Here is a 26,799-nt window from a genome sequence, read left to right on the forward strand (position 1 = left end):
GTGCAAAGATCAGCCTTATTAAGGCTTGCACCTACTTATTAGCAGCTGTATTCATTTACTTAGTTATTTCGCCATTTAATGAACAAAATTAGTGGTTTGGATAATACATAGCTGTTAATTTGTACCCTTAAGTTAATTTTTAAGTGGAGGTATGTCAAAGAAATGCTGGCAGACCCATCACTGGGGTAGTTAATGGCAACACTATAACAAAGAGCTATTTATCAATGATACTTAGCATTTCTGTAATGTTTTTTGTTCAAGGATCACAAAAGTCTTATAGAAATAAGAATCATTTAAACTTCACAACATCATGGTGATTATACTGATTTCATCAGCTGGTAAAATGATGCTTAGTCCCCTAATCTAACCCTTGTATAACATTTCTGCTTGGCATTAGGTTAATAATGGAAGATGCCATGTTATAAATGCAAACTTTACCAGTCATTTTTTAACGAAGTGGGTTTTTTGGATGCATTTAAGACCATCAGATCTCTGGTGCTGCACAGTTTGAACTCCACTGTATTCTCGCAGTCAATGAGATTCTGGTTCAATTGACACTTACTTCTTAATGACCTCCTCCAAATCCAGCTTGGCTCGCTCCATCTCATTGAGGTTCTCAATGGTCACTTTGAGGTCACCCTCTGCCTTTCGACGGGCCTTCTCCACTTCCCCACGGATCTTCTTCTCCTGCTCCCAGTTGTCCTCCACCTGAACAGAAAAAAAAAAAGACGAGTGGGATCAAGGTCAAAAATTGTTTTGACAAACTGAGTTGGTAGAGCCAGGTCCAGTAGAGGTTTACCAGCGGCGTTCAGTGTGTTGTAACCAAACCCGCGCATGTTGTTAGATGAAATGTTGTGGTAATGAAAGTCCCGTATCAAGCATTCCTCACCTCATGGATCTGAGTGGTAAGTTTGCTGTTGGTTTTGGTCAGATGATTCACCTTGTCCTCCTCAGCTTGCAAGTCATCTAGAGTTTTCTAGGAAGAGAGACAAAGAGGAGAATGTCATCAGTGGACAGCAGCGTATGGAAAAGTAGCAGCCAAGAAAAGCATGGTCTCTACGCCAACTCTCAGTGAGGGCTCATCGGGTTAAAAGGTTTGTAAGTGATTCATGGAATTTCCTAGGTTTTTTAAATTAAATTTAATAGATATTAATAATCATAAGCAAAGTCCTACAGCCCTTCTTGCTCAGGGCCTATTTGGGCAAAACATCTCCAGACTTGGATAAGTCTTCAATATGATCTACAGAATTTATTCTAATGGTGCTATTTGCTATTACAGAAGAACTCATTTTTTTGAGTTTGAAAAACTCAATTCATGTTTTTCTTGACCAGTCCATACACCATCACTTGTATAGAAAACATGGCAGTCTTCACATAGCAAGTGAGGACTGTAATGGGGTTTTCATTGCTAGGACTTCAATACTTCTAGTAAATATACTTCAGAACATTTGCCAGTTCAGTGCTATTGCTAATATTATGTGTAATTATTACAACTTATTATTTGCTAAGCATGACACTGGCAGCTGGCTTGGTACTGTACATAAGGAAAACATTCTGCTTGCCCTAAGGCCCTAGCAATGGACATGCCCAAATAGCACAAGATGCACTTTGCAGTCATTCACACAAAATTTAGCAATTTGCATTAGATTTCTCAGCCACTGATGTGAACTGGCAGGATTTTACCGTTCTGCAATGGGTAACTCCTAGGGAAACAGAAATTCCCAGAAGAGTTGAGACCTAGGATCCCATCCCATTTGTACTGTGATTATCATCTTCTGGTGAAAGTATTCATCATTTCTTCTTTTTACCAGAGTATAAACTGCATGATGAGCTTGGAGTAAAACAAACACAATGCAGCAGATATTTTACCTGGTGAAGTTCCTCCAAAGCCCTCTTTTCCTTCTGAAGTTTAGCAATTGTGTCATCCCGGACAGCGAGATCTGAACTCAGAGTTCGCACTCTGTGGTCCAGCGCCTGGAGACAGGGAAGTTAATACAGCACAGGTCAGAACCAGCCAAGTAAGCCTCAAGCAGCATCAAGGAGAAGTGCCACGACTCACCTGCAGGTCTTTAACTCAGGGACGGCCAGAATCTGGACCCCTGTTAATAATTTGTCCCCCATTCTAGACATCAAACAGGAGGAAGCTACAAATATTTGCTGACACAACTCCCGTTCTCTAGATTTTAAACTTCTCTGCATATTCCAAATAAGAAATGTTTTCAGGGAAGCGGAAGGAGAGGGGAGAAGGAAGCTACAGGAAACTTATTGAGGCATATTTTATAAGCCAAGCCACAAGAATTCTGCGGTGAGCAATAAATATAGAACGTGGAGGAGATCTGAAAATCTCTAGATCGGTGGTTTTCAACCTTTTTTCTTTCATTTGCAGACCCCTACAAAATTTCAAATGGAGGTGTGGACCCCTTTGAATTGTAAGTGTGTGTATTCACATACTTTTGATTGATCAAAGTCATTTTTCACGGACCACTTAAGCACAGCCTGCAGACCCACATGGGTCTGTAGACCACAGGTTGAAAACCAGTGCTCTAGATGGATTCCTGCAAGTTACAGAGAAATTATTCCTTCAAGTAAGGGGCAGTAAGGAGTGGGGTACAGCTTCAGATCCTTCCCTTTCCACGACAAGGAATGACGGGTGTTTGGAGGATATTCAAGAAAGAACATCAGACAGGGATTAGCTGAGAGCTTTGGCACTAACTTATCAATAGGCACTCTCACAACAAAAAAATTTCTGGGTGGTTTCTTTCCCCTAGTTTTTAACATGAGGAAATGAGAACTTCAGATGCAGATGATGCTTTATACCTGCTTCTCTTTCTCCGTCTTAGCCAAGGTGGTTTCCAGTCCCTCCAGGTCACGCTTCAGATCATTGAGCTCAGCCTCTATTTTGCGCTTGTTGGCACCCAGGCTGCTGGCTGCACTCTCCTCTTCCTCCAGGCGCTCTCTCATATCTGAGATCTGGCTCTCCATGTCCATCTTAGTTTTCATGAGTTGGGTCACACGCTCCTCAGCATCCATCAAGCTCTCTTGTTCCTAGTGGAGAGAGGGAATTGCAGCATTTGTCTTGTTAGAGGCTGTTGCAGCTTAGGTCTCTCATGGCTGCAGATGTTAACTTATAAGAGATACCGGGGCTGTTTGCTGGAGCTCCTGACTGTTCTCCCATCACTGAAGGCTCACTGATGTTAGCTCTGCTTGCTCAGCATCTTTACACATCAGTGATTACCAGTCAGGCACCTCTCAAATGCAAGGCTACTTTTGAAAATCTTGCCCTAAGGCCACAATAAGGATCAGTGGGCAGGGTAGGGAGGATGTCAGGAGTCCTTTGCTGTAGCCATTAGGCAACCTTCCTCCTGCTGTTTTGGATACATGGGTTATTCTGAGGTATGTAGTGGTTCTCTGGGGTTGTCACATGCTGTCTCCCACTGCTCTTTACTCATCCCAGAGTCTTAAGACAAGCCATTTGTAGCCATTAGAAAAGCTCAAGCTGAAGCCCTTTTGCAAACACAAGGAGAAGGTATAGTCTGCAGCTGCCCTTGGTTGGATAACTCACGGCCTGCAGCTGGATGGTGAGGTCATTCTTCTCTTGGCTGAGGGTGGCATTCTTCTCCTCCAGCTCCTTGACACGATCAACGAGCTCCTGAGTCTTGGACATGGCACTTCTCAGCTCCTCCTCCTTCAGCTTCATCTCGTCCTCCTGCCGGGCCACATTCAGCAGAGGCTTCACCTAGAAGGAAGCAATTCAAGCAGTGAGATTCACAAACAGATCCCCTTTTCAGTTACTTCTCCTGCATGCTGCCAAGTGTCATTCAAATGTTATGCTCCATTCAAGTATTTCAACCCATGGAAATAGGCCAGGAGGTTTCTGAAATGCCTGCTTTGGTGCAGACTGCTGCATCAGTAGTGTGAGTGATGTGACTTTTAGGAAGGGCTGTCACTATAAACAATAGTAAGGCAGAGTCTCAGCAGAGACATCAGGACAATGTGCCAATTTTGAGAGTATTTACAATGGCATAAATTCAAAGGAACTCCACTGACTGCAATAGAGGTCCCACAGATGTGTACCGCTGTAGCTGAGGTCAGAGTCTGACTCAATGTCCTTTGAAGGCTCTTTGCTCCTGCATGGGCTGAACTCAGCATATGCTACATCCTAAAATGGGTGCAAGCCAGGCACCTTGGGGAAGTCCTTGGGATGTGCTTGTCTGCCCTCTGCTTCGGAGTTCTTTACTGGCACAAAGGCAGCTACATTACGTCCGTTTTGGGGCATGGCACATACAAAGCAGGCACGCCATATTTCACATACTATGGTGGTCCCTTTGATGGCACGGGCGCTCTCTTCATCTTCCATCACGGGACTAAGTGAAGTCCGACTAACCCCCTGCAGGTGGAAGAGGCTCAGAAAGACTCCATTCACCTGTCTTGTTTAGGATATGTCTTGCCGAGGCAGCCAAGAAATGGGCCGAAAAGATTTCTCCCAGAATTTAGAACGTAACGATCTGTGTTCAGAACCTCGTCGCCCTGCTCAAGGGCAGAGATCCAAGGCCTGACCCTCCTAAAGATTCACATTCCTATATCCTGGAACCAGCAGGCTCAGACTAAGATTACCAAGTGTCCTCCTCAGGCATCGATGTGGAAGAAATCATTCATGCTCCTTGCCCTATTTAATTATTAACAAGAAAGTAGCTGGCACTGAGAGCATATTTACCCAGCGCTGAGTAAATGAACAAGGCTGTTCTTTTATTTCACCTCTTATCTTCAAAACCCAGCATCCCCACCCATTCTCAGTGCCTGCAGCTGCCTCTGTTTCATCCCACAGACTCTGGATGTTGGTTTGGTTCTGGGGGTTTTTCTCTCACCTTGTTGTATAATTTCCACCAGCCCCAGTAGCGTAGCTTCAGGAACTTGCGGACATTCCTCTGAACTACCATTAGGCCCAGCCTGCAATGAAGCAGAACATGCGGTGTGATGTATGAACAGCTGTCAGATTCCTGGTTATATGAAGATATAGTAGGGACATCAATCCATGAGCCATGTCCTGTTTGGCAGCTTCTGAGTTCACTCTTAAATACTGAGTTCATGTTTCTCCACTTTGCCAAGTGGTTTTCCATTCATACAATTGTTTCCTAAACCAGGGACTATTTGAAGAGGCACACAGTGCAGTGTCTGTGTACCATAGCATGTATGTTCTTGTATCAGGAATACTGTTAGGGTAGGCATTGCTCTGTCAATGGGGTGAAACCCTACCAGGACACTGGAGTCTGCATGCAGCATTACCTGAGAGAAGTAGGAATGGCTAGAGCACTATTCTTCCAGATGCAAACAAGGTTAGTGGCGGTATTCTGAGACTGGAAAAAGTAATGAATGATTTATTAAAGGCTATTAAACAGAATGGTTGGAGAGGTTTCCTCTGGCATCCCTAAACTTATAATATTGGATGCCAGGGACAGTACTAAATAGAGAGGAGAGATCACTCTAGAGATATCTGGTTCAATGCTCTCCCTCTGTAGCATCCACTTCTGCTACTGTTGGAGGCAGAATCCTGAGCTAGATGAACCATTGCTCTGACCCAGTACGGCACTGCTTATGTTCTTATGAAAGAGCGACGGGATTGTATCGGCATAGAAATAATGCTGCTACTGAAGTAAGGAATCATATTTTAACATGCTGGAGAAAATGTATAGAGTGCATCAGCAAGAAAATAATCCTATGTTCTTGCCTCTCTTCCCCCGCTCCTTCATCCTGCAGCCACAGGGGTCCCCAGAAGCAGCAGAAACCCCACAGTTTTGTTGCACAGGTTGGGAGAAAAATACTAAGACTGCACTCTGTGTATCATGGGGTTGTATGTCAAGAGGCTCACTACATCACGGGCTACAGTAGGATCTCAACAGAGGGCTCATAGGTTCATTACTACGTAGGTCTACTACCAACTATTACCCCCTGTGGCGTGGATGTAAAGGAAGCAATGGAGCTCTTGTGGCTTTGTTGCTGTAGCACGGCTCCACTGCATGAGGCCTGAAAGCAAGGATGTGTTAGCATCCTGGTCCCCAGGGAGGTGTTTCGTGGGCTGCCTTGTAACTCTGGCTGGGTACCAAAATGAAGAGACTGAAGTCCGGGTATCATTGCACAATACCTAACAGCAACTGGTACGCATCATAGTTTCTAAAGCCCCCTAAGATACATGGTCGAGCTCTGATACTTGAAAGTGATACCTTCTTTCCAGCATCTTTTTGTACTCAATCCTCATCAGGTAGCCACGAAGACGGGACTGTAGCATGGTCATGATCTTTGCTAGACGGTCATCTCGCATGTCTTCCAGCTTGGCCAGCACTCCAGCTCGGAAGAACACCTTGGAGAGCAAGAAAAGACTATGGGAATTTGGCACCCCAGCCTGACCCCAGAACTATGATGGACAGTGAACTGTTGCACTCCTGTCTATGATAGGCGTTTCCAATTATCGAGGCTTGCTCGGTGATATTTCATTTTCCTTTTGTCTCTGTCTGTGGATAGCATATGAAAGTTAGGAATGTTATAAACAGGTAGTACAGGGGTCCATTTCTGCTTCTAGCACTGGCTTTTTTTGTACCTTAGCCCAAGTCACTTACCCTTTTTCTATCTAGGCTTGCTTAGTTGTAAAATGAAGATGGAGCAAGATGTAATTAATTGAAAGGCCATCAGGTATTTTGGAATTGAAGGATAAAGGAGAAGTGGAAAGTGTTTGAGTGTTACCAAATTTAGGACAGGAGAACTTCCCCCTTTGCATGTCCATTACTATAGGCTCTCCCATTATGACACATAGGCAGAAATGCAAACTGTTGTCATGCTCTAATAAGATTAGAAAGTCAAAAGCCAAAATCTTTTAACCAGGATAAGTTCTCAGTCAGTGGGGTTTTTTTCTCAATTTACACGTGAGTAACAGTGCGTAAACTTTAGCCCGGGCCTAAAATCATGCTTTGTATCATTCTGCATTGCATTATTTCATTATAGGACACTGTCTAAAGTTGCGCATTTGTGTAATTCATCGAGGACAATCTCTGCATGAAGGGACAGAGTTAAGGTTACTGTAGAAATCTCAACTCTATGTCCTTATCACATACGCAAGGCAGCTCATTTTTAAATCATCTTAAATCAGTACAGTTTCCCATGCTAACACACTTAAATTGAGTCTTAGTCTTAGACTGGTTTGGCTGAAGTTAGTAGGAATAAATAGTACCTTGGTGTGCCCAATTTTGTATTCATCTTCTCCCAGGCCAGTAGAGCCAAGCAGCAGTTCTGATGCTTTTTTATTGTCCACAAATCCTTGAGGGATTACATTGGGGTTCAGGACCTGGTATCTATAAAATGACAAAGACACGCATCATGTTGTAAGACCCATGGTGGGGGACAGTATAGAAGAGCTAGGCAAGGGTTGGCATCTACTCCAGTCAGTCTCTTCCAACAAAGGTTGCAAAAGACATAATGCTGGATTGCAGACTAGGAGGAACTTGGTAGCCATCTCTAGGCTTTCTCTTTCTTAGGGTTGGTTGAAAGAGGATTATTAGCAAATGGAGCTTAGCTCCTCTATTTCCTCATCTTACAAGGAGAAAATGTATCAGACAGGCTATCATTTGGGCCTGTGCCCTGAAAGGATAAAGGACGCATGGGCAAAAAAATAATGTTGACCTCTGCTTGAATTCAGGGTACTGCAGCCTGTTAGGAAAACCCTTCCTGCAAATACGGATGCCTTCCAGTACTCCGTTGCAGGCCAGCTGATGCAATATCAAGTGAGCATCGACCACCCCTAAAAGGAAAGCACACAGAAGAGGAGTCAGTGTTTCACCTAACCAAGCTAGAAAGGAGCACAAGAATTGGAGCTTCTCCTGCAGTTTGCCAGCAGTTACACAGAGATGGGGGACAGGGCAGGTTCATGGCACAGAGGTCTCTCATTCTGGAAACAGACTGGGGACGCCTGAAGTGGAGGAGATGGGAATGTAACCAGGGTGCCTTGCATTTTACTGCAGGGTACAATGCAACCTGAAATGTTCAACAACCCACCCCCGGGGCCTGGGATCTGCTCTATCATGCTCATCCCTGGGTAGTTATTGCACTGCTGAGAGTCCAGTGGCACCTGGAAAGTCCAGGAGGTGAAGTGCCTAGCACCTTCATCAACACAACTGTATTCTCAGTAGTCATCAAGGAGGTGAAGCGATATATTGTGGCTAACCAGGCATTAACAGAAGTCCTTTTGCTGTTCGGTGGTTTCTATTACATTCCTTGCCAGTTTACTACATGATAAAGACATGTGTGGAAACAGGAGGCTTCTTTTTCATAGTTAATCCTGCAATGAAGTCATAAGCCAGAGAGAATGCAGTCTCACTGTTAATGACACCAATTTGTATGCTCCAGGGCCTTGTATTTCCCTGTTCACTGGATTTCTACAAAGGGATGCAGGGCTCATTAGCCATCCTGCCTATAGATCTGTCTCTTGGTATCTCGTCTGATGCTACTTTACCTTGAAGGGACGTAGAGGTGTTCTGTGAAGCGGTGACCCCTGTTCTTTCATTACTGGATAGAGATCTGCTGCTCAGTCAGCCAAAGCTAGTCCTGAAGGCACTGCCTTGCTTTGCCTTCATGTAGTTCAGAGGTGCTGTAGACACTTACCGGATTGCTTGAACTCGTTGGGAACAATGCAGCGTACAAAATGGGGGGCTGTGCTGTGCAAAGTGGTCATCAGCTTGGTCAGCTGCTCCTGAAGCCAGAGGAAAAGTGCAACGAGTAAGAAAAGCTGAAGACGTATCACCTTGTCTCCAGTGAATTGATTCACCCTCAACAGCTGCCATACAATGTGAATGCCAGTTGAGATGCTTCATAGTCAAATGAAGAGCATGGCAGGCTTGGAAGTGGAATGACCCCTTGGGGGTCTGAACCCTAGATTTTCCCCTTTAAAGGTAGCTGAGAGGATTCAAGACAGCTGGTGTTCTGTGACTGCTCCTTATTCCCTTGTTCACAGCCATCCCTTCAGGCATTACCTCAATACAAACAACAAACCATGAAGAGCCTGGACTCGTACCTCTGGATCCAAAGGAATAACTTCATGAACTGGTCATAGGAGGCGGCCCTGATCTGCTGCTAGGGGTGGTATCACCACATTTATCTAGCATGTTACGTTGATTAAAAAAGGATGAACAGGAAAGGCAATGCATAGCAACCTGATCCAACTCTAATGGGAACAATGCCATACGGGCGTCAGAGGCTGCTAGCAATCAAGAGCGGAGGAAACAGCAGCATGATGCATAATAAAAGCAAATGAAGATCATCCAAATCGGGCCTGGAGTTCCCTTGACCCAAACTTTGCCAGCTGGATTCCAGTTTGCGAACCCCCAGGCATACCCAAAAGTTTCTTTTTTTCCCTTATAATCTTCCCCATCTCACTAATGATCTTCAAGCCAAAACTATGCTGAGAAGTGTAGAGGTGTTTGCTCCATGTCTAGCAGTAGCAGGGACCTAGGTAGAATGAGCGTACTGCACCAGCCTTATGGAGAAGCAGGCAGGATGGTGTCAGTGCTGTAGAAATGGTAGGCAATGTTGATCAGACCAGTGTTCAGTTCCCTATTTTGCTACAGGCCTCCTGTGTGACTGAGATCGAGAGCCTGGGAGCAGCACCGGGCATGCAGTCAGATGGGGCATGTGCTCAGATACCATTGAACCGGTCTTCACTGCCAAAACACATGCATGTAGAGAGAATAAGCAAGGAAGGCTGGTTTTCGGCAGCAGGGTTCATCAGGAAAGCAGCACAGCTGTGACCTTAGTCTTTCTATGTCTCTGTTTCCTATCGGGGAAAATGGGATGCTAACACTGCCCTAGCTCACAGGGGCTGTGGGGAAAAGCACATTCAAAAGTCTGGGAGGTGCTTGACTACTACAGTAAAGGGGGCTGTAACAGGGCAAGGGGATAGGCAAGGGGTGAGGGGCGAGTGACCACTTACCCTGTAGAAGTTGGAGACAGTCATGAAAGAAGATCCTCTTTTCTGCTTCTTGGTAGTAGCACCTGAAGACAAGATTAGCATGCATCACACGTGTAGGATATGGAAATTATAAACTGTGGCATTTAAAACAGATACAGCTCATTAGAGGCTGTTATCTAGCAGCATGGTCCTCCCTGCATAAAACAGTCTTTGAATAAGGAACAAGTGCCGACCGAGCCCACACACTGCTCTGGTTTTGGCTGTTTTCACTTATTTACACCTGTAAGGGAGCCCTGTCTTCCAGACTGAACTTAGCCCTTGGAAAAGAAGCAAAGGAGTAGACTAAGGGTGTTTTCACATGTGCTCCAGGAGGGGAGGGAGGAGCACTTTAATTTGAGAGCAATGAGAGTGTCTCGTGTATCGGCATCCCTACACTGAAAAATGGTGGCAGGGGCGCTTTAACTAAAGCTGGTTCGATGAGCTTTAGTTAGAGCGCCCTCTGCCTCTGTTCTTCAGTGCGGGGACGCTAATACACATGCCGCTGGAGTCTGCTGGAGTGCGGTAATTGCCACACCCCAGCAGATTTGATTAATCAAGTCTGTTCCAACATGTTGCCATTACAAATGCAAATTGGGCCAAATTCTCCGCTCCATCCCATTGGTACACTGCTCTGTCATTAGACAGGCATACATCTGTAACCCAGAGGATAACATAGCCCAATCTGTTGATAACTGAGGATCTTCAAAACCTTTCCATAAAGCTCTTTCTTGTTCACCTGTTTAATGGGAGTGCTCTAGGCTGGGCTGATGATGGCCCTTCTAGGCAGCAAGTTTTTCCTGGTTGATAGAAACTTGACATTGGTCTGGTTAGCAGAAGGCCACTTCTCATCGGAGGGGACTGTAGTGTGCCATTAGCCCTGTGCTGCACCCATGCTTCTCTCAAAGGCAATCATGCTCCAGCGGCAACAGTCTAGAAAGTCTTGAATGCACTCAACATGAGGGCACGCCAGCTGCCTCTGGTAGTGCTAGAGGGGCGTGATTTTCAAGGACAGAGCTGGATCATTTTTCTGCATGGATGAATCACAGAGGCAGGCACAGTCTGTTACCTGAGTATCCTCAGGCCTAATCTTGTCCACACTCATGGGAAAAACACTCATGTTGCTAAATGGGCAGATCCCGTTGGGTGAGACGCATGTTCTCCCTTGTCCCACTCTTGCTGGTGCGGGACAAGGGGTGATGTGATCTCCCCCACTCAGCCAGACCCATTCTCTGCAATCGTGGGGAGCAGGTCTGGCTGCATGGGGAAAGTGGGGCATATGGAGAGGCACCCCAAGATTCCCCAGGTTCCTCTCTGCAAGCAGGGAAAGTGGGCGAAGGCTTGAGGGACCCTTACACCCCGAGAGCACCTGACCAGGGTGGCTGGAGAGTGCGAGCAGCTCAGACCACTCGTACTCTCCCACCACAGCGCTAAGGGATGTCCACCGCAATAAAGCAGCAGTCTATTATTACCTTTTGTCGCGCCACTAATTTTCCTTGGGCTCGGTGTGCACGTCTATTTGCTCCCCAAAGAGAATATTACAGGGACACAAATGAGATGTGGGGTGACCTCCATTTCCACTGACCACATTTGTTTGCAGTGTCATGGCAATGCTTGGACTGGGTCGTGCTTACATACCTGCTGCTGCCTCCTCCTCTTTAAAGAGAATACAGAGCAGTGCCATGTTCGATTTCTGGAACAAGCCCACCACTGTTTCATTCAGAGGGTCCTTGTTTTTCTCCAGCCACCCAGTAATATTGTACCCGACCTGGAGAGAGGGGAACAAAGGGAACACTCCAGATTCTCTGCCATTGTGTATTCATGAGGACAAGCTTCTCCGTTGGTCACTGACCTCTCAGTAAAGGGGAAGAAATCTACTGCAAGAAGAGGAAGCATAAAAAATAAATGCTGATACAGGGTTGGCATTAACTCACTGGAGTCGTGTGGATCTGGGCATGGGAAGGCACTTTTGCCTTCGAAAACCTGCTTGCTATCAGAGGATGGAAAAAGCTGCTCTGTAGAAATAAGAATAGAGCACAGGCCCCTGTGATTCATGCTCTGATGGTGTTTTGTCAGTACATCCACTCAGTCAAGTGTGTGGGGACCTGGCAGAGTTTTGTAATATGCATAAATACCGTTCCTGCTGCTCAGCATTAGCACGGCTGCTTGACAACACAGCAGTGAAGCTACAATGTTCATGCCACATGCCCCAAGGAAGGCTAGATAAGCCACAGGGAGCACCAGAATGCCAGCAGCATTTGAGAAACAAACCCAACCATTAATTTAACCCGCTGGCCAAAGGGCCTTCCTTGTAACCGACCTCTGAGACTCTATGTCCCCAAAACGCAAAGTCTTGGCCCCAGGGGGATTCTTGCCAAATGATTTTGTAGGGATTTAATTTTTAATCAGTGCCAACCCATGTGTGTTGAAGTGACAGGCTTGCTACTCATAACCCATTAAAGTGCCTGACTGTTAAATCATTGATCGCACAGTTGCCCAACTGATGCTTTTAATTTATCTCATTTGTTGTTCTAGTAAAGGCAACTTGGGATGAGTTTTGAGAGGAGGAGAGGATCACAGGAAAGTAGGACTGGAAGGGACCTCTTGAAGTCCTCTAGTCCAGAGGGCATTTCATCGGGGTAGCCAAACTTCCTACGAGGGTGATTTGGTATGACTCAACTGAAGCCACCAGAGCTCCTCAAATTTACTCCAACAAGGGGTTTGACCCATGAAGTACAATGTGCTGTCATGTATCAAGTTTAGTGTGCTTTGTGCATGAAAATGATTTAACTCTGTTCCCACCAAAGCCCATGAGAGTTTCTTTGTTGCCCCCAGTGAGAGCAGGTCTGAGTCTTTGTGAGGACCCAGATCTGTACGGACATAATGACAATAAAAACCACAGTATTCTGCACTTACCGTGCCAGCATAGTGCACCAGCTCAAAGTGGGCTTCAGCTCCCTTGCCCTTGCCTCCCTTGGGCTTGAGGAAGTTGGGTGACTTGCCCAGGTGGTTGTCATAGAGGGCAGCCTTGAAAGTGGCATCCGTGGCCTTCGGGAACACGCACTGCTCTTCCAGGATGGAGAAGATGCCCATGGGCTGTGGGGGAAAAAGGATCACCAGAGAGAAAAGGATCAGAAAAGTACATCACTGCCTTCTCAGTAGGCAGCTGGGGCTGGGACTTCACAGAGGGGTATCTTCACCCTTTGCAAGGATATCACCTCGCTGCATTTGCCACCAGCCACTAAGTTAATCTCTAATCATGTCATTCTGTGCAACCAGGCATGGAGAAATCATGCTCTTCACACCCCAGTTTATCAGGACAGCTGGGAAGGTTACCTTTTCCAGGAGCTCAATGCAAGCCTGCAGATCCAGGCCAAAGTCAATGAACTGCCACTCAATCCCCTCCCTCTTGTACTCCTCCTGCTCCAGCACAAACATGTGGTGGTTGAAGAACTGCTGCAGCTTCTCATTGGTGAAGTTGATGCACAGCTGCTCAAAGCTGTTGAACTGCAGAGAGGAGGGGAACAGTAAGGTGCTAAGCAATGTGTATGTCCAGCAGCCCCTGACATGTGTCCCCAGACCCTACCCATACCACATAGCTGCCAGACAGCAACGCTTCATTAATGTTAAGGGTCAAATTCCTATTTCATTTAGACCGTCGCCAACCCAGAGTAACTCTGCTGATGCCAGTGGTTATGCCAGATGCCCTCTGAGGAGTACGTGAGATAGGAATTCGGCCATAGGTGAACGTGCCGGTGTTGTTTTCATTATGTCTGGTCTTCTCTGAATACCTCATTCTCCGTTGCCATTTCCCTCAAATCACGGTGTGGGGAGAAGGCCCCAGAAGATGCAGGGGATCTAACAAGTGCCTGCAAAATATGTGCTTTCCTTTTCCCAGTGCAGAGCCCTGGGTTCAGGCCACAGTAAGACCCAATGTGGTCTCTCACTCCTTCATTATGAGCTCTAGGCTCTGCACTCATTATTTTCCAGGAGAACTCTCTGTTCGATGCTCCTAACTGAGTGACGGATCCCGTTGGGCAATAGCGGTATATGCTAACGCGTTCACCGATACCAAGGCTAACTTTTAAAGGAGGGAAGGCTAATAAAGAAACATTTTTTCACTAAGTGACAGGGTCCCATTGCAGAAAGAGGTTCCTTTGCTTGGTGTACCTCAAAGATCTCAAAGCCAGCAATGTCCAGCACCCCAATGAAGAACTGTCTCTGCATCTTGGTGTCCAAGGTCTTGTTGATCCGGACCACCATCCACTTGAACATCTTGTCGTAGACAGCTTTGCCCAGGGCGCCAACAGAGTTCTGGCATTGTTCCAAGTTCTGGCCTTTTTGCACAAACTCATTGCCCACTTTCACCCGGGGCCTGGTGATGCCCTTCTGGAGCTCCCCAGAGTTGAGGCCCATGAGGTGAGCAACTTTGTCAGCCACTGTGAAAGAGTAAAGGAACTTATTAACTGACGGGTGGTGGAACATCTTTGGTTTGCCTATTCATGTATTTCAGCATATACAAGAAAAAGGTTGTATCTCTCTGAGAAGTACAAGCCCTTCCTCTTCCCTGAAGTCTTGTGGTGACGGTGGCACTCCAGAATGGATCTGAGGGGGCAGGGCAACACTTCTGTCTCCCCACTATTTTTTTTTTAATAATATATTTAGTGTTTCAGGTCTAATTAGCTAAATCAGTTCCAAATCATATTGACTGAGCAGAACTCAGTTGTTCCAAAAACCAGACAATTGAGCAGGCAGAACTCAATCATTCTAGACACCACATATGGTGCTACAACCAGCGAGCATCCTCCGTCCCAGACCTATCACCCTGGGACTTCAGATACTCTCAAATCCATTGGCAGGCATCCTACATGCAGGCCCAAGCCCGGAGGTCTTGGGGTTCAGATGCCTCCAGATATTACAGGCAAGCATCCTTCATCCCAGACTCTTAAGTCCAGGACTTCAGATACTCCCTGCACTTGATCTTAACCCACAAGAGGTGTCTCCCCACAATTTTTTTTAAAGACATTTTTCATGTTCCAAGCCAAATCAAGCCCAAATCCATGAATCAGTCCAGAACCATCAGTGGCCCTACAACCGGCAATCATCCTCCACCCCCACCAGGGGCTTCAGATATTTCCAAAGTCTTTTGGCCGGCATCCTACATGCAGGCTTGGGGTTCGGATGCCCCCAAGTTTCGTCTGCCCTCGGCCATACGGCCGCAGGAACAAGCTAGGGAGGAGCCTCCCATGTCCATAAGGTGGGCTTTAAGTCCCAACACCTTGGCGGGTACTAAACCAGGCCAGAAGAACAGTTATCCCCGGGAATGCTTAAGGAAAACAGCCTTCTTGAACCCAGATACATGGTGTTTCCCCTGCCAGGTAAGTATGGGCCAGCAGAGTGGCCAGCCCTGTTGGAGCGGAGAACATAGCACACAGCCAGTAGAGGTGGCCTCCAGCGACTTCTCTGCCTCTGCGTGCCTGTGAGCTCCAGGAGGCATTATGCCGTGCTGGGCTGTGACTACAAGAAGTGCTTAGCTGGCAACCTGGTGCCTCTTCTGTGCAGACCAGTTCTGACTCTTGACCGCACATCTGCTCCCTTTGAACGTGCAGCTGCAGCCTGCCACTTAAAGTGAATTTTTGCCTTCTGGAAATGAGCTCTGGCCTCAGCAGCTTGTCTCTGATTTCACTGACTGGGCCGAATATTCGGAGCCAGTATTCTGTTGGTTGTTGTCTTTGACCGAACACAGAGACCACAACCTACCCTCGGTGGAGTCTACCTCTGCCTGCTCCTCTCTTGGCTTCTGTTTGAACTTCATGTTGCCAAAGTGCATGATGCCTCCAGTCAGCTTGTAGACACCATGCTTCTCTTCTGAACTGAAGCCCAGAACATCAAAGGCCACCTGGCAAAGGGGGAGAAGATGCACAGGAAGGACTCTTTAAATCTACAACATAAGCAGCAGGACTGAAGCTGCCTCTTACTCTGAATCTAACGTGATTTCGCAGCCGACTGAGATCAGCTCCATGGCAGAAGTCATCTGAACAACGTCACACCCTGACTTAAATGTGACAGCCTGGCTGAGGTTTTCAACCCCTCTCTCCACCCTCCTCCCTCCCCCCATTTAACATTGCTGGAAGCTCCCATTAGCAACAAGATCCCCTTCAGGGGTCTGAGTATCTTAGGCATTTCATTTAAATCCACTCAGTTTTCCTTCGGAGGCCAGGGTCCCAACACCGCCCATGCAAGTGGTGTTAACCCTTGATGCACAACATAGCTGCGCCTTATTTCTAGAGAGAGCCATGATAGCACCGTGTTTCGCCATGTGTTTGCCATTATTTATGTTTCTTCAGAGGACTTACATCTGTGCACATCAGCTCCTCCCCATCATCCATGTTGTCTACAGTGGTTACCCCTTGACAAATCCAGTGGTAATGGTTAGGATCAGGCACCAGAAGCAACATTTCTGCAGAGAGAGGCAAGTAAGGAAGAGATTACATGCCATGACCTTGCCATCAGCACAGTTACCTAATAGTACCTGTGCTGGGCCAATGGTTGTACATAGCTCCCTTTAGGAGTGAGATTTTCAGGCACCCATTCAAATAAATGGGAGCGCTGAAAACCTCAGCGGTTCCCATCTGAAGAAGTAAGACATCTATGTGTTCCAGCAGTTCCTCCTTTCAGGCTGAAGGTGGTAAACCTTACTTTAGCACTAAACCTGCCCAAAGCAACCAAGACCCATCAGTGCACCTTAGACCAAAAAGCGGTGGGGGTTAAAGGATGGGAAGCACAATTTGGGGGGCCTGGCTGAGCAGAGCTCCCTGACAAGTCCCCCCTCCCTCTCCTTAGTTTCTTCATTAAGAAATCCCCCTCTGAGATAGCCTGCTCACTGATTAGCAAGGCTCTGGTGAACACATCCCTTGTTCTGGAAACAAAGGATGTATCAGGGGAGCCTGAATGAAGAGCAGTGGATACAATCAGAAAAAGCCATACCAATAAGTTCAGGCTTCTTTTTGGAGAGGATCTGGTAGAAGATGTGATAGCCCCTCTCAGCTGCCTGCTGGGAAATGACACGGGACTTCTCTAGGAGATCTGAAATAAAGAGGGTAAATTCAGGCCCAGGTTAAAGCTGGAGCTGTAGGTGAAAGGAGTGGTGTCTCGGCTCCATTTATGTCAATGGAAGTTTTGCTGTTGATCACAGTGAAGCCAGGATTTCATTAATAGTAGATACCCTCTGGAAGCAAAGTCTTTCCCTGCTTGACACCCATCATTTAGTGTAGGAATAATCCTGATACTTTGCACTTCTATAGTACCCTTTGGCTGAGGCTCTCCATGCACTTTAGGAGCATCACAGTGATCTGGCTGGGACAAAGTTTTATCATCATTCTGCAAAGGGGTGAAATGGAGGCCAGGGACGCAGGCACCTATCCCAGGTTATAAGTCAGTGGCAGGCCCAGGGAGAGATTTCCAGAGAGATCTCCAAAACTCCAGACAGAGAACCACTCCATAGTCCTGCAGGATTTCTAGACATGTTATGACATATCAGTATATTGCCTCTAAGGTTAACCTATAACCTCTCCCTGAGCTGCTCTTCCTTCCAAAGAAGAGCCACAAAAAAGATTTCCCACACCCAAAGGTCCTAGTCTACTGGCCCGATGGTGCTGTTTCCCACTGACATGAAGTCTGATCCCTGATCCCTTGGTCAGAGCTAGGGAGGCTGCAGTGTGTGAGTGAAGCAAAGGCAGGAAATGAACCCGTTTGCAGAGCAAGGGTTGGAGGAAGGAGCACTTCGCACTGCTCAACAGTCGAGGAAGCTGCAGCTCTTTCCTCTGAGGCTGTCAACAACCACATGGGTGAATGCAGCAGAACATGGATAAATTGAAAATAGCAGGCAACTGGGAATCCCTTGCTACACATTGGCAGCCCCTATGTTTCCTTTCTGTCCTGCTTTTCTCCTGTGAAAGTGTCTTGACAGGAAACATGCTGGGGTCTCCGGACTATGAGAGCTAGGATCCATGATTCTCAGATTAGTTTTAAATGCACAGGTGCAAACCTAGAACAATGCATCTTCCCTACAGTTATTTTTAGGATCCTAACTATGCTACAAAGATGCCATTGTATTACAGCAGCATGGCTGGAGGAAGATGTGGGACCATGTCCAAAACATAAAGATATTTAGGGCTGGGACCATGCCTTTGATGTGTCTGTACAGTGGCTAGTGCCCTGTGGGCATTTCCAGAACCAGTAAATAAATCATCACCACCTAGAATGAATGTTTTTTACCAGGGACCAGATTGTGGTTTTATCTTCATCAGGACAAATCCATCAAAATCAAGCGTTAGCTCCATATTTGCACATCTGTGACTGAGATCTGAGTATGGCCAACATAATACAGGTATAGACAATGTCTGCTCTCAGTAGGAATTTTTCCACTCACTCCAATGGGCTTTGGACAGACCCAAACTGAACTAAATGAAAAGAATAATGTGGCTACTTACAGCTCTCAATGTCAGCCCCAGCCAGTTTGCCTGTGGTACCAAAGTGGATTCGGATAAACTTGCCCTAGATAAGAAAATGAAAGATGAGTCAGTTCACCAAGATTGCAGTATCTGTAGAAAAACAGCAAATAACTGAGAGAGTCAGAGTATTCACAGGGGACACAAAGCCATGCCTTCGGGGGCAAGTTTGCACGTCAGCGAGAGGAAATTTAATCTTTTCAAAGATCAAATCTATAAAAAAAGGCCCGTTGATCTTGAACGTTTTAGCAGCACTTAAAGAAATCTTCCCGTTGTTACAATATTAGATAACAGTGAATATGTCACAGGCCAAAGGACTGGGAGTTAGGAAAAGCCATTAACAACCCCCTATCTTTTAGTTTATGGGCCCTTGAAAAAATTTGAAAGCCGATTGCAATTCAGCATGAAAATAAAACATTTCAGGGGTTTTTGGTGACATTAAAAGAGTAAAAGTTAAAAAAAACGCACATGTTGGGTTGTTCACGTTTCATTTTGACAAGTTTTGGTTTTATTACCAATGTTGAAAGAAAACATTGTTTCACTGTGAAAAGTCAGAGCATTTTATTTGGAAAATAGCCAAATTGGATGTTTAGAAATGTTCTAATTTTTTAAACCCAATCAGCAAAGTCAGCCGGTTTTTGCAAGATTTGATGTCACTGGATGTGCATTTTTCACTTATCCAAAGTTTTGCCTGGAACATTTTGCCCATCTCTACTGGGACCTCTTTCACGCACCTGCTTCAACACTTTGGACAACTCTCTGGGGCCCTCATTCATGAAAGTATTTCACACATATTTCAGACAGTGATTTCTGGGGGATGTGAGCACAGGCTTCCTGCTTTCCTGAATCATTGTGTACATAAATTTTCCTATAGGTACAAGGCCTTCATGGTAATTTCCTGTCTCATGGGACAAACTATGGGTTCATTTTGTAGTATTAGCAAAGTATTTTAAAGACACTGTTTAAGTGCTAGAGGTCACTAGTCTGGTGGTTTTTTAATCTGGATGCATATGTTTCTGAGTGTTACATTCTATTTACGTGCTTCCTTCAGGAAGCTGGAAGCCGTATAGCTGGATGTAGAATAGTAGTGAACACACGCTACTGTCTGAAAATGCAGTGTGCTGTATACATCATTGTTATTCCTAGAGGGATTTTTTTCCCCTTTGCGAGCACTTATAAATCATAACGGAATTGCCATCAAAACAGAACTGAAGGCAGCAGAGTCCAGCACTTACGAAACGCGAGGAATTGTTGTTCCTGGTAGTTTTGGCATTTCCAAAGGCCTCCAGAACAGGATTAGCCTGGATGATTTGATCTTCCAGGGACCCCTGTACAAAGAGAAGCGGGAGATCAAAATCATCAAAGCACTAAACACATTATTCGTGACAGCCATGCTCTTCCCGCGAGCTCCTCGACTCAGGTTGGCGGAGGGGTAGCTGCAGCCAGGATGCCTGCGCTCTCGCTTGCTGTCAGGGAGCCTTACCTTCCCGTCGGCAGCCTGTTTGCCAGTGCTGCCGATGTTGGCAAAGTACTGAATGACCTTTTTCGTGTTCTCAGTCTTGCCGGCACCGGATTCTCCACTAAGTAAAACGAACAAGGAAAACCATTAGGTGCTGGGGGGAAAAAAAGAAATGATCAAAAGCAAGCAATGGTTTGCATGCACCAGGAGAGCTGCACTTGTTCTCAGGCGGGAGCTGAGCTCTTGCTTTCTCCAATGCTAGCCGGAAGAAACTGAAGGTAGTGGCTGTGGGTAAACCCCTCTGGGGACAGCTACCTGCAAAATGTATGTGAACTGGTTCCGCTCTGCCTTACACTCATGCAAAATTGATGCGTGCTGAACTGTACCAAGGAGCTCCCAGATCTGTGCATGAGAAGGGAGCAGATGAAAAGAAGGGAACAGGACTGGGCCATCCTGACCTGCACCAGACGACATCCCCCCCTCATTCTGCCCTCTTGCTCACTGCCTGCCTCCCCTGTTGCCTTTTCTCCTGCTCCCTGGGGACAAAGGGATGAACAACACCCTGAAGAAATACTCACGTAATCAGCATAGACTGGTTCTCACGGTCTGTGGAGAAGCAACAAACAGGACAAAGTGGGTGTTAATAAAGGTTTTCAGATTCCCATAGGAGCAAAGGAAATCCTGTGCAGTTTGAATGTGATCTGGACTTGGGGACAGCTCCTTTCTACCTCCTCCACGGTCTCTTCCTTCTCCAACCACAGAGGGAAGCTTATGACCATGGGTCTTGGCAGGGAGGAGGGGACCATCTGCAGGACACTTTCTCTTTTTTTTCCTATCAGCCATGCAGAAAGCTCTCCAGAGGTCCAGTCCCCTAGGATCAGTGCCAGCGGGGATCTGGTTGGTCTCTCCCATGCCAGGGAAGCCCAACTTGGCAGCATCTTTCAATGCTTCCCTCTTCAAGGCTTAGAACCGCACACTCAAGAAGAGATCTCAGGGTAGATACACTTAGGAAGAGCGATGATAAAGGGCCCTGAGGGACAATGGGTATTGCCCAGGCCATGGTTAGGTCAGCAGAGGAAAGGCTACACAAGCAGGGTGAGTTTTACACGGGGAGTCCTGCGAGCCAAAAGAGGGCGATCACCATCATCATGCCAGGCACAGAAAGGACAGCATCATGCAGGACAACAGGTTGAGTGGAGCGAGGACAGCTTGAGAAGAAGGACAAATGCAGACATGAGCAGTAGTGCAAGCTGTGCAGAGCCAGGAAGGTGAGAATGAGTAGGTTTGACTAGCATCAGGAGAGGAGCCACTCTGCAAAGTGGAGGTGGCTGGAGCAATGGGAAGAAGGCATTATCCAGGGGGCTATATTTGGCTTCCAATAAGTCAAGGGTCACTTTGCTGACATCAGCATGAACGAAAGCAAACACCGGGTGGTGAGGATAGAAGGAGAGGAGTCAGCTTGTCCTTAGCGCTCACCCATGAGCATGTCATGGTAGGCATTGTCAGAGATGGAGAACAGGTGAGGAGGCATCTCTGTACGCTTCCTGCCCTTGTACATCTGGGCAACCCGGGCTCCGTAGATGGGCAGCCACCTGTAGGGGTTGATAGTCACACAGAACAAACCGGAGTAGGTCTGGGGGGAGAGAGAGTAAATAAATTATCCTGCATTTGGCAGGGACAACATAGAAATGACTGTGGCTTTGTGCTCAGAAGCAGAAATCTTCACGGGGGGCCTGGCTGCCACTGGCCAACAAACTCCTTCCCCACAGCAAGGAAAAGCAGCCAGGTTCCCTTCCCACCCACTTGCAAACATTGCTGCTTAGGGCCCTGTTATTATTTAAGTAAGATGATTTTCACCATATTTCTTCAAATAACATTCAGGTCATGTTTTGCAAAGAGGCATCATCATTGGGACAGTTGGAAACACGGAGCTTGTTACTGAGCTGTCTCTGGTGACACTCCAGCTTTCTCAAAAGTCCAATAATATAATAGATCCAGATAGCACTTTCACTCCAGGATCCCAAAATGCCCTTTAGCTGTACAAGCATCGTTGTTATCATCATCATCATCATCATTGTTATTGTTGTGGTTGTAAAGCTTTTTGAGAACTTGAGTGAAAGGTATAATAAAAATAATAAGGGTAATAATTGTGGTTGTTACTGTAACACCTACAAGCCTTGGTCACGGACAGTGTGTGAGGTGCTGCAATTCATACTAAAAATGCTGATAGGTCATTATCTCTGTTTTCCAGGTGAGCAACAGGCAGAGTGAGGTGAATGGCTTGAGACACAGGGTCGGGATGACAACCCAGGCATCCTGACACTTAGCTATTTGCTTTAACCAGATGAGAGACAAGCAGCCAGAGAAAAGGGGTTGAATCTGGGGTAATGCTGGAAGACTAAAGTTACACCCAATTTGCACCATCCTCATTTTAAGATTTCAATCTGGCTGTCTGCACTGGAGTCAACTACTGTTTCTGTAATCACTGCACACCGCCCAGCTGTCACCTCTGCCCGCTCCACTCACATAGATTCTCATTTGGATATAACGCTGACGCAGGTTGTCCAAGACGCTGGCCTCATTCAAGAAGGTCATGTTGGCCATGTCACTGATCTGGTAGAACTTGGGTGGGTTCATCTGCTGGACATTATCCTTCTTCAAGGTGAGGGTCTGTGGGGTGAAAGGAACACCACGTCAGTGCGGCTAGTATCTACACACCTTCCATCGGAGATGCCGACTGTGTCCTTCAGGGTGAGAGGACTAATGCTCATGTAACTAGGGAATGGTACCAAGAACCTTTCTCTGCTAGGTCAGTGGATTGAATCTAACCTTTCAGAAGCCACTGAAGATGTTAGCCTCTGAAGGGGGTTTGTTGGCCCATGTGAGAAAACTCTAACAGTCCCAAGGAACATGTATCCACATCTCAGTCCCTTTCTGCCCTGCCAACACTGCTTTATTAGCCATCTTAGAGGGACTCCAGACATGAAATGGCCAATGCCATCGGACTGTGCTTTATCCCTACCGGTTCTCCACCCAGATCAGGCACAGCAATGAGGAGGAAGCTTGAACTGCTGCTTTCTGAGCCCTGGATCCCTCAGGGATAGAGGGCTTCAGTCTCCTGAGCTGCCAGCTCCAGCACAGAGACATCCTAATCTATGAAGTAAACTTTGAGGGTGACCGTGTTTCCTTCCCATGGAGGAACAGAGACCCGGCTGTGCACTCACTGTGGCTTGCAGGGGTTGGCTGGGAGCAGCCGTATTCACCTCCGGGCAGTCCAGGGTCACCAACTGCTCTGCCAATGAAGAGCCCAATCCTACAAACCTTCACCAGCGAGTGTGTCTCTTCCTCCCACCTGTATCCCAACTGGCTTCACGACTAGTCTTCTTAGGCACTAAATTCTTAGTCCCTCTCCCTCCCGTCCAGAAGGATATGACTGACTTCTACTAATGTCAGTCTTAACCTAACCTAAATAAGTAAGAAATGGCTCCCTGAAATCAAGAGGCTAACCCTGGAAAAGCACCTGCAAAATTCACAGCAGTAGCAGGCCAGGAGTTGGTGTCACCCCCTTGTCAAGCTCATCACACCAGACTTACCTGGTTGGTCACAGTCTTCACAGTGACTTGGTCACCCGCGTCCGACTGGATCTCACCGGCAATAAAACCCTCCTTTTCATCCTTCACCCAGCATGACTTCTTGATGTCATAGGGCTTGTTCATGGCCTCGATCTTCTCTTTCTCAGGAGGAGCCAGGAATGGCATGGGGTCCACATCGTCCCCACACTCTCCTTTATACCCACCAGGCATCTTTGCTTTAGGGCAGGCAGCAGGTGAAGTCGGAAGGACAAAGAGATGAGGACCAGTGCTTCCCTCAAAGCTGAGAAAAAGAAGGGGGGAAGAGCCCAAAATACAGTAAGAAGCACAAAGAGAAATCCTGAAGCCCTATCCTTTGCCATGTTGGCCACCAATATCTCTGAGTGAATCCTATTAGGGCCATACGAGGACAACTTGCGGGACAGGAGGATGTAAGGGTGTCTCCAATGTGCTGAACATCTCAGAGACTCTGTGCAGCCCTGGGCTTCTGTCATCAGTGATTATCATCCCCAAACGTCTCACTTACTCCTGTGGCCAGAGTAAGGCAGGCGGCACAAAGCCTGGCCTGCGCTCTCCTTGCCGGATCTCCTGCAGATGCAACCCAAACATGAACCCTCTTATCAGGAAAGACCGAGGCTGTGTCTATACAGCAAAAGGAAGGTGTGCTTGGAGTACACGTAGACAAACAAGAACTAGCTTTAGTTTAATTAGCCCTGGTGACAATATCAGCAAAGATGTGGCAGCAGGGGCCCCTGGGTGTGCTAGCAACCCAAGTACCAGCCCGCCAGGGGCATGGGTAGGTACATGGCCTGGCTGATGTCTTCCCTGCTGTTGTTACCCATGCTGCCTACCTAAACTACAATCATATTTCTCTTTTGTGGCGCTATTCTGCTTTCTATTTCTTCAGCCTCATTGCCGGCAGCCCCAAGCAGTGTTTGGCTCCAGTATTCATCTCAGCAGCATGAGCTGTGTGGTTAGTCAGGCTTGACTGACGGGGAAGGTCCCGTGGGGACAGGCAGGTGACTGTTTGCCAGTTGCTGCAGACACCGCTTGGGTTGCAGCCTCTCAGAATAGCCGGCACTGGGCTGCAGAGCTATCCTGCTCTCAGTCCCACCGGGGAGCTCCATTTCTCCACCATCTTCTCAAGACCTTGATGGTCTAAAAAAAACCATACGGGCCAGAGACGGTGGAGCGGAGCCTTCAACCCCCAAAGGCTATCATGGAGCCAAATGAAGTCATGGTATAACTCCAGGGACTGTAGTGAGCGATGGATGGGACACGTTTCCCCAGAGACTCTGGAGGAAGAATTTTTACTCTTCAAATTCCCACGTAGCCCATCCAAGATAAAGGAGTCTGAGAGGTTACCTGGAGCAGGGTCAAGGGACATTTTCCCTTTCACTCCCAGTAGCTGAATCTGCAGCCCTGGCTACTGCTGATAGACTCAGATTTACAGGGCTTCTTTAGGACACGATTTTGCTCTCCCTTACTCACGTGGAGCAATTCCCTTCCCCTCCCCTTCATTTACCCACCTGGGGCTCAGTCAACACTGAATGTGAGCAAGGGAAACAGAATAGGATCCTCCTCCTCTAAAGCAGATTGGTATATTATTAGCTATGTTACACTCCCTCTCCCCCTGGGAAATGCATGTATAAATAAAAGTATGGTAGTTTCCACTTCCTTCACACACAGCTGCTGCTCTGAGCATCTCCCGGCCCTTTACAAACCTTTAACTCATTAAGCCTCACTGCCCCTTTGTGGGGCCTTTTACTGATGGGGAAATCAGGGCATGGAAAATCTTCAAAAGCGCCCATCCATTTGGGATGCCTCCATTTTACAGAGTCCAGCAAGAGGCAGCTGACCATCTGATTTTTCTCACCATGTGTCTTTCTTTCCACAGCTAATGGGAGCTGCAGCTGCTCAGGTCACCCTGCAGCCACCCAACTGTGTCTCCTATGGGGACCCAGGAGCAGGTATTTTGCAAACCAATGTAGAAATGTCTTGCCTAAAGTCACCCGATGAGCACGTGGCCAGGCAGCCCCAAAGCCCTGCCATACCTTCCTCTGGTCTGAGCACCACAGGGTACTTCCTGCTTTGCGTTAAACTCATTATTAAAAAACAACTGCAATGTCAAGCAGGTTCATTGCTCTTGCTTTCTTTCTCTCTCTACGTCATCCTTCCCTGAACTCCAGGATGTTAGGGTTGGTTCTCAAAGGATCACACCACTTTAAAACTCTTGGTGAAGTCAAGGCTGTCCGACTTCAGATGCAAGCGAATCCGTACTGGCTAGGATTCACACGTAGCTCCTTCTTCATACAACCAGCTATCACGCCGCCCCTTTCTGCCTGTTTCCAATCCCTGCCCAACACAGGTATATGATTTCCTGCAGAGATTCCCACCTCGCTCCCTCCCAAGAGCCACGCACAGCAAGTACCTACCAGAGACGATGCTGAAAAACGCCGCGTGTTTATAAGGGGCTGGCCAGCTTCTTTTATAGCCATCCTTTTGGCCTGAGCCAGCACTATTTTTAAAAAGAAGACAGCCCATTTAAGATCCACAAGCTCAGCTGGCCTCAGCGTTGAAACTCAATTGGCCAAAGCTCGCGTCCCTCAGGGGCGATCGGTTTATGCCCTGTTTCTTGGGGAATTCTCCTTCCCTTTCTTCTCCTTATAGGGCATCTAACCAACTCAACTGCTTGCGCCCAGGGGCCTGAGGCCAAAATAGAACAGCTGCCTAATGACATTTTTCTGCCTAAGCCATGACTTGCAGCCAGGTCCTTCATGCCAGGTGGCAGACAAGGGTTTCATTAGTGAAGGTAGCTCATCAGGACAAGGCAGGAGTCTGGCTGAACGGGCATCGGGACACCAGCTATGCTTCTCAAGTGGTCTGATCAGTTTTGACAGAAGGAAGCTTCCTCTTCAGAGGAATATCTAGCCCAAACGGTGCGTGATGAAAAGCCTTCTCCATGGGGGCTGCCTGCCCGAGTCGAGTCTGGAGGCAGGCAGATACAATGCGGAGGTATAACTGCTCGTGCCAGGATTGAATCTGACCCTTCTGCTTTGGGAGATGTGAAGTGTCCCCATTCGTATCCCAACAACGTATTGACTGAGAAGCCTAAGGATGACTATCACAGCACCTGACGATCACAAAATCTCATGCTATATAGCTCTGATTAAGTTCATCTAGGAGGTGCAAATCTACCCTGCCTTCTGCTTGGCCATTTAGATGCCAGCTTTAAGCGTTACAATGCTCTTTATT

At 47.1% G+C, this 26,799-nt stretch overlaps 1 protein-coding gene across 2 annotated transcripts in view; it reads right to left on the reverse strand.

Annotated features, from left to right (window-relative positions):
- Window positions 1–26,113, reverse strand: part of LOC102386258 (myosin-16) — a 43,639-nt gene extending 17,526 nt beyond the window's left edge. For both annotated transcript variants that reach the window (XM_025204566.1, XM_025204567.1), the window contains exons 1-26: window positions 25,980–26,113; window positions 23,548–23,827; window positions 22,481–22,624; window positions 21,431–21,587; window positions 20,533–20,560; window positions 19,979–20,075; window positions 19,731–19,823; window positions 18,478–18,541; window positions 16,973–17,071; window positions 16,342–16,445; window positions 15,746–15,884; window positions 14,156–14,424; window positions 13,322–13,492; window positions 12,902–13,081; window positions 11,624–11,753; window positions 9,971–10,032; window positions 8,647–8,734; window positions 7,669–7,786; window positions 7,220–7,340; window positions 6,219–6,355; window positions 4,866–4,947; window positions 3,563–3,736; window positions 2,818–3,045; window positions 1,870–1,974; window positions 890–976; window positions 563–708 (exon numbers count right to left, since the gene is read on the reverse strand). In XM_025204566.1, coding sequence (XP_025060351.1) covers window positions 563–708; window positions 890–976; window positions 1,870–1,974; window positions 2,818–3,045; window positions 3,563–3,736; window positions 4,866–4,947; window positions 6,219–6,355; window positions 7,220–7,340; window positions 7,669–7,786; window positions 8,647–8,734; window positions 9,971–10,032; window positions 11,624–11,753; window positions 12,902–13,081; window positions 13,322–13,492; window positions 14,156–14,424; window positions 15,746–15,884; window positions 16,342–16,445; window positions 16,973–17,071; window positions 18,478–18,541; window positions 19,731–19,823; window positions 19,979–20,075; window positions 20,533–20,560; window positions 21,431–21,587; window positions 22,481–22,624; window positions 23,548–23,757 — 3,233 coding nt within the window. In that variant the 5' untranslated portion in view covers window positions 23,758–23,827; window positions 25,980–26,113. The remainder of the gene's footprint in view (window positions 1–562; window positions 709–889; window positions 977–1,869; window positions 1,975–2,817; window positions 3,046–3,562; window positions 3,737–4,865; window positions 4,948–6,218; window positions 6,356–7,219; window positions 7,341–7,668; window positions 7,787–8,646; window positions 8,735–9,970; window positions 10,033–11,623; window positions 11,754–12,901; window positions 13,082–13,321; window positions 13,493–14,155; window positions 14,425–15,745; window positions 15,885–16,341; window positions 16,446–16,972; window positions 17,072–18,477; window positions 18,542–19,730; window positions 19,824–19,978; window positions 20,076–20,532; window positions 20,561–21,430; window positions 21,588–22,480; window positions 22,625–23,547; window positions 23,828–25,979) is intronic.
- Between the last annotated feature and the right edge of the window lie 686 nt (window positions 26,114–26,799).

This window comes from Alligator sinensis, unplaced genomic scaffold (genome assembly GCF_000455745.1).
Source record: "Alligator sinensis unplaced genomic scaffold, ASM45574v1 scaffold402_1, whole genome shotgun sequence".
Taxonomy (NCBI): Eukaryota; Metazoa; Chordata; order Crocodylia; family Alligatoridae; genus Alligator; species Alligator sinensis.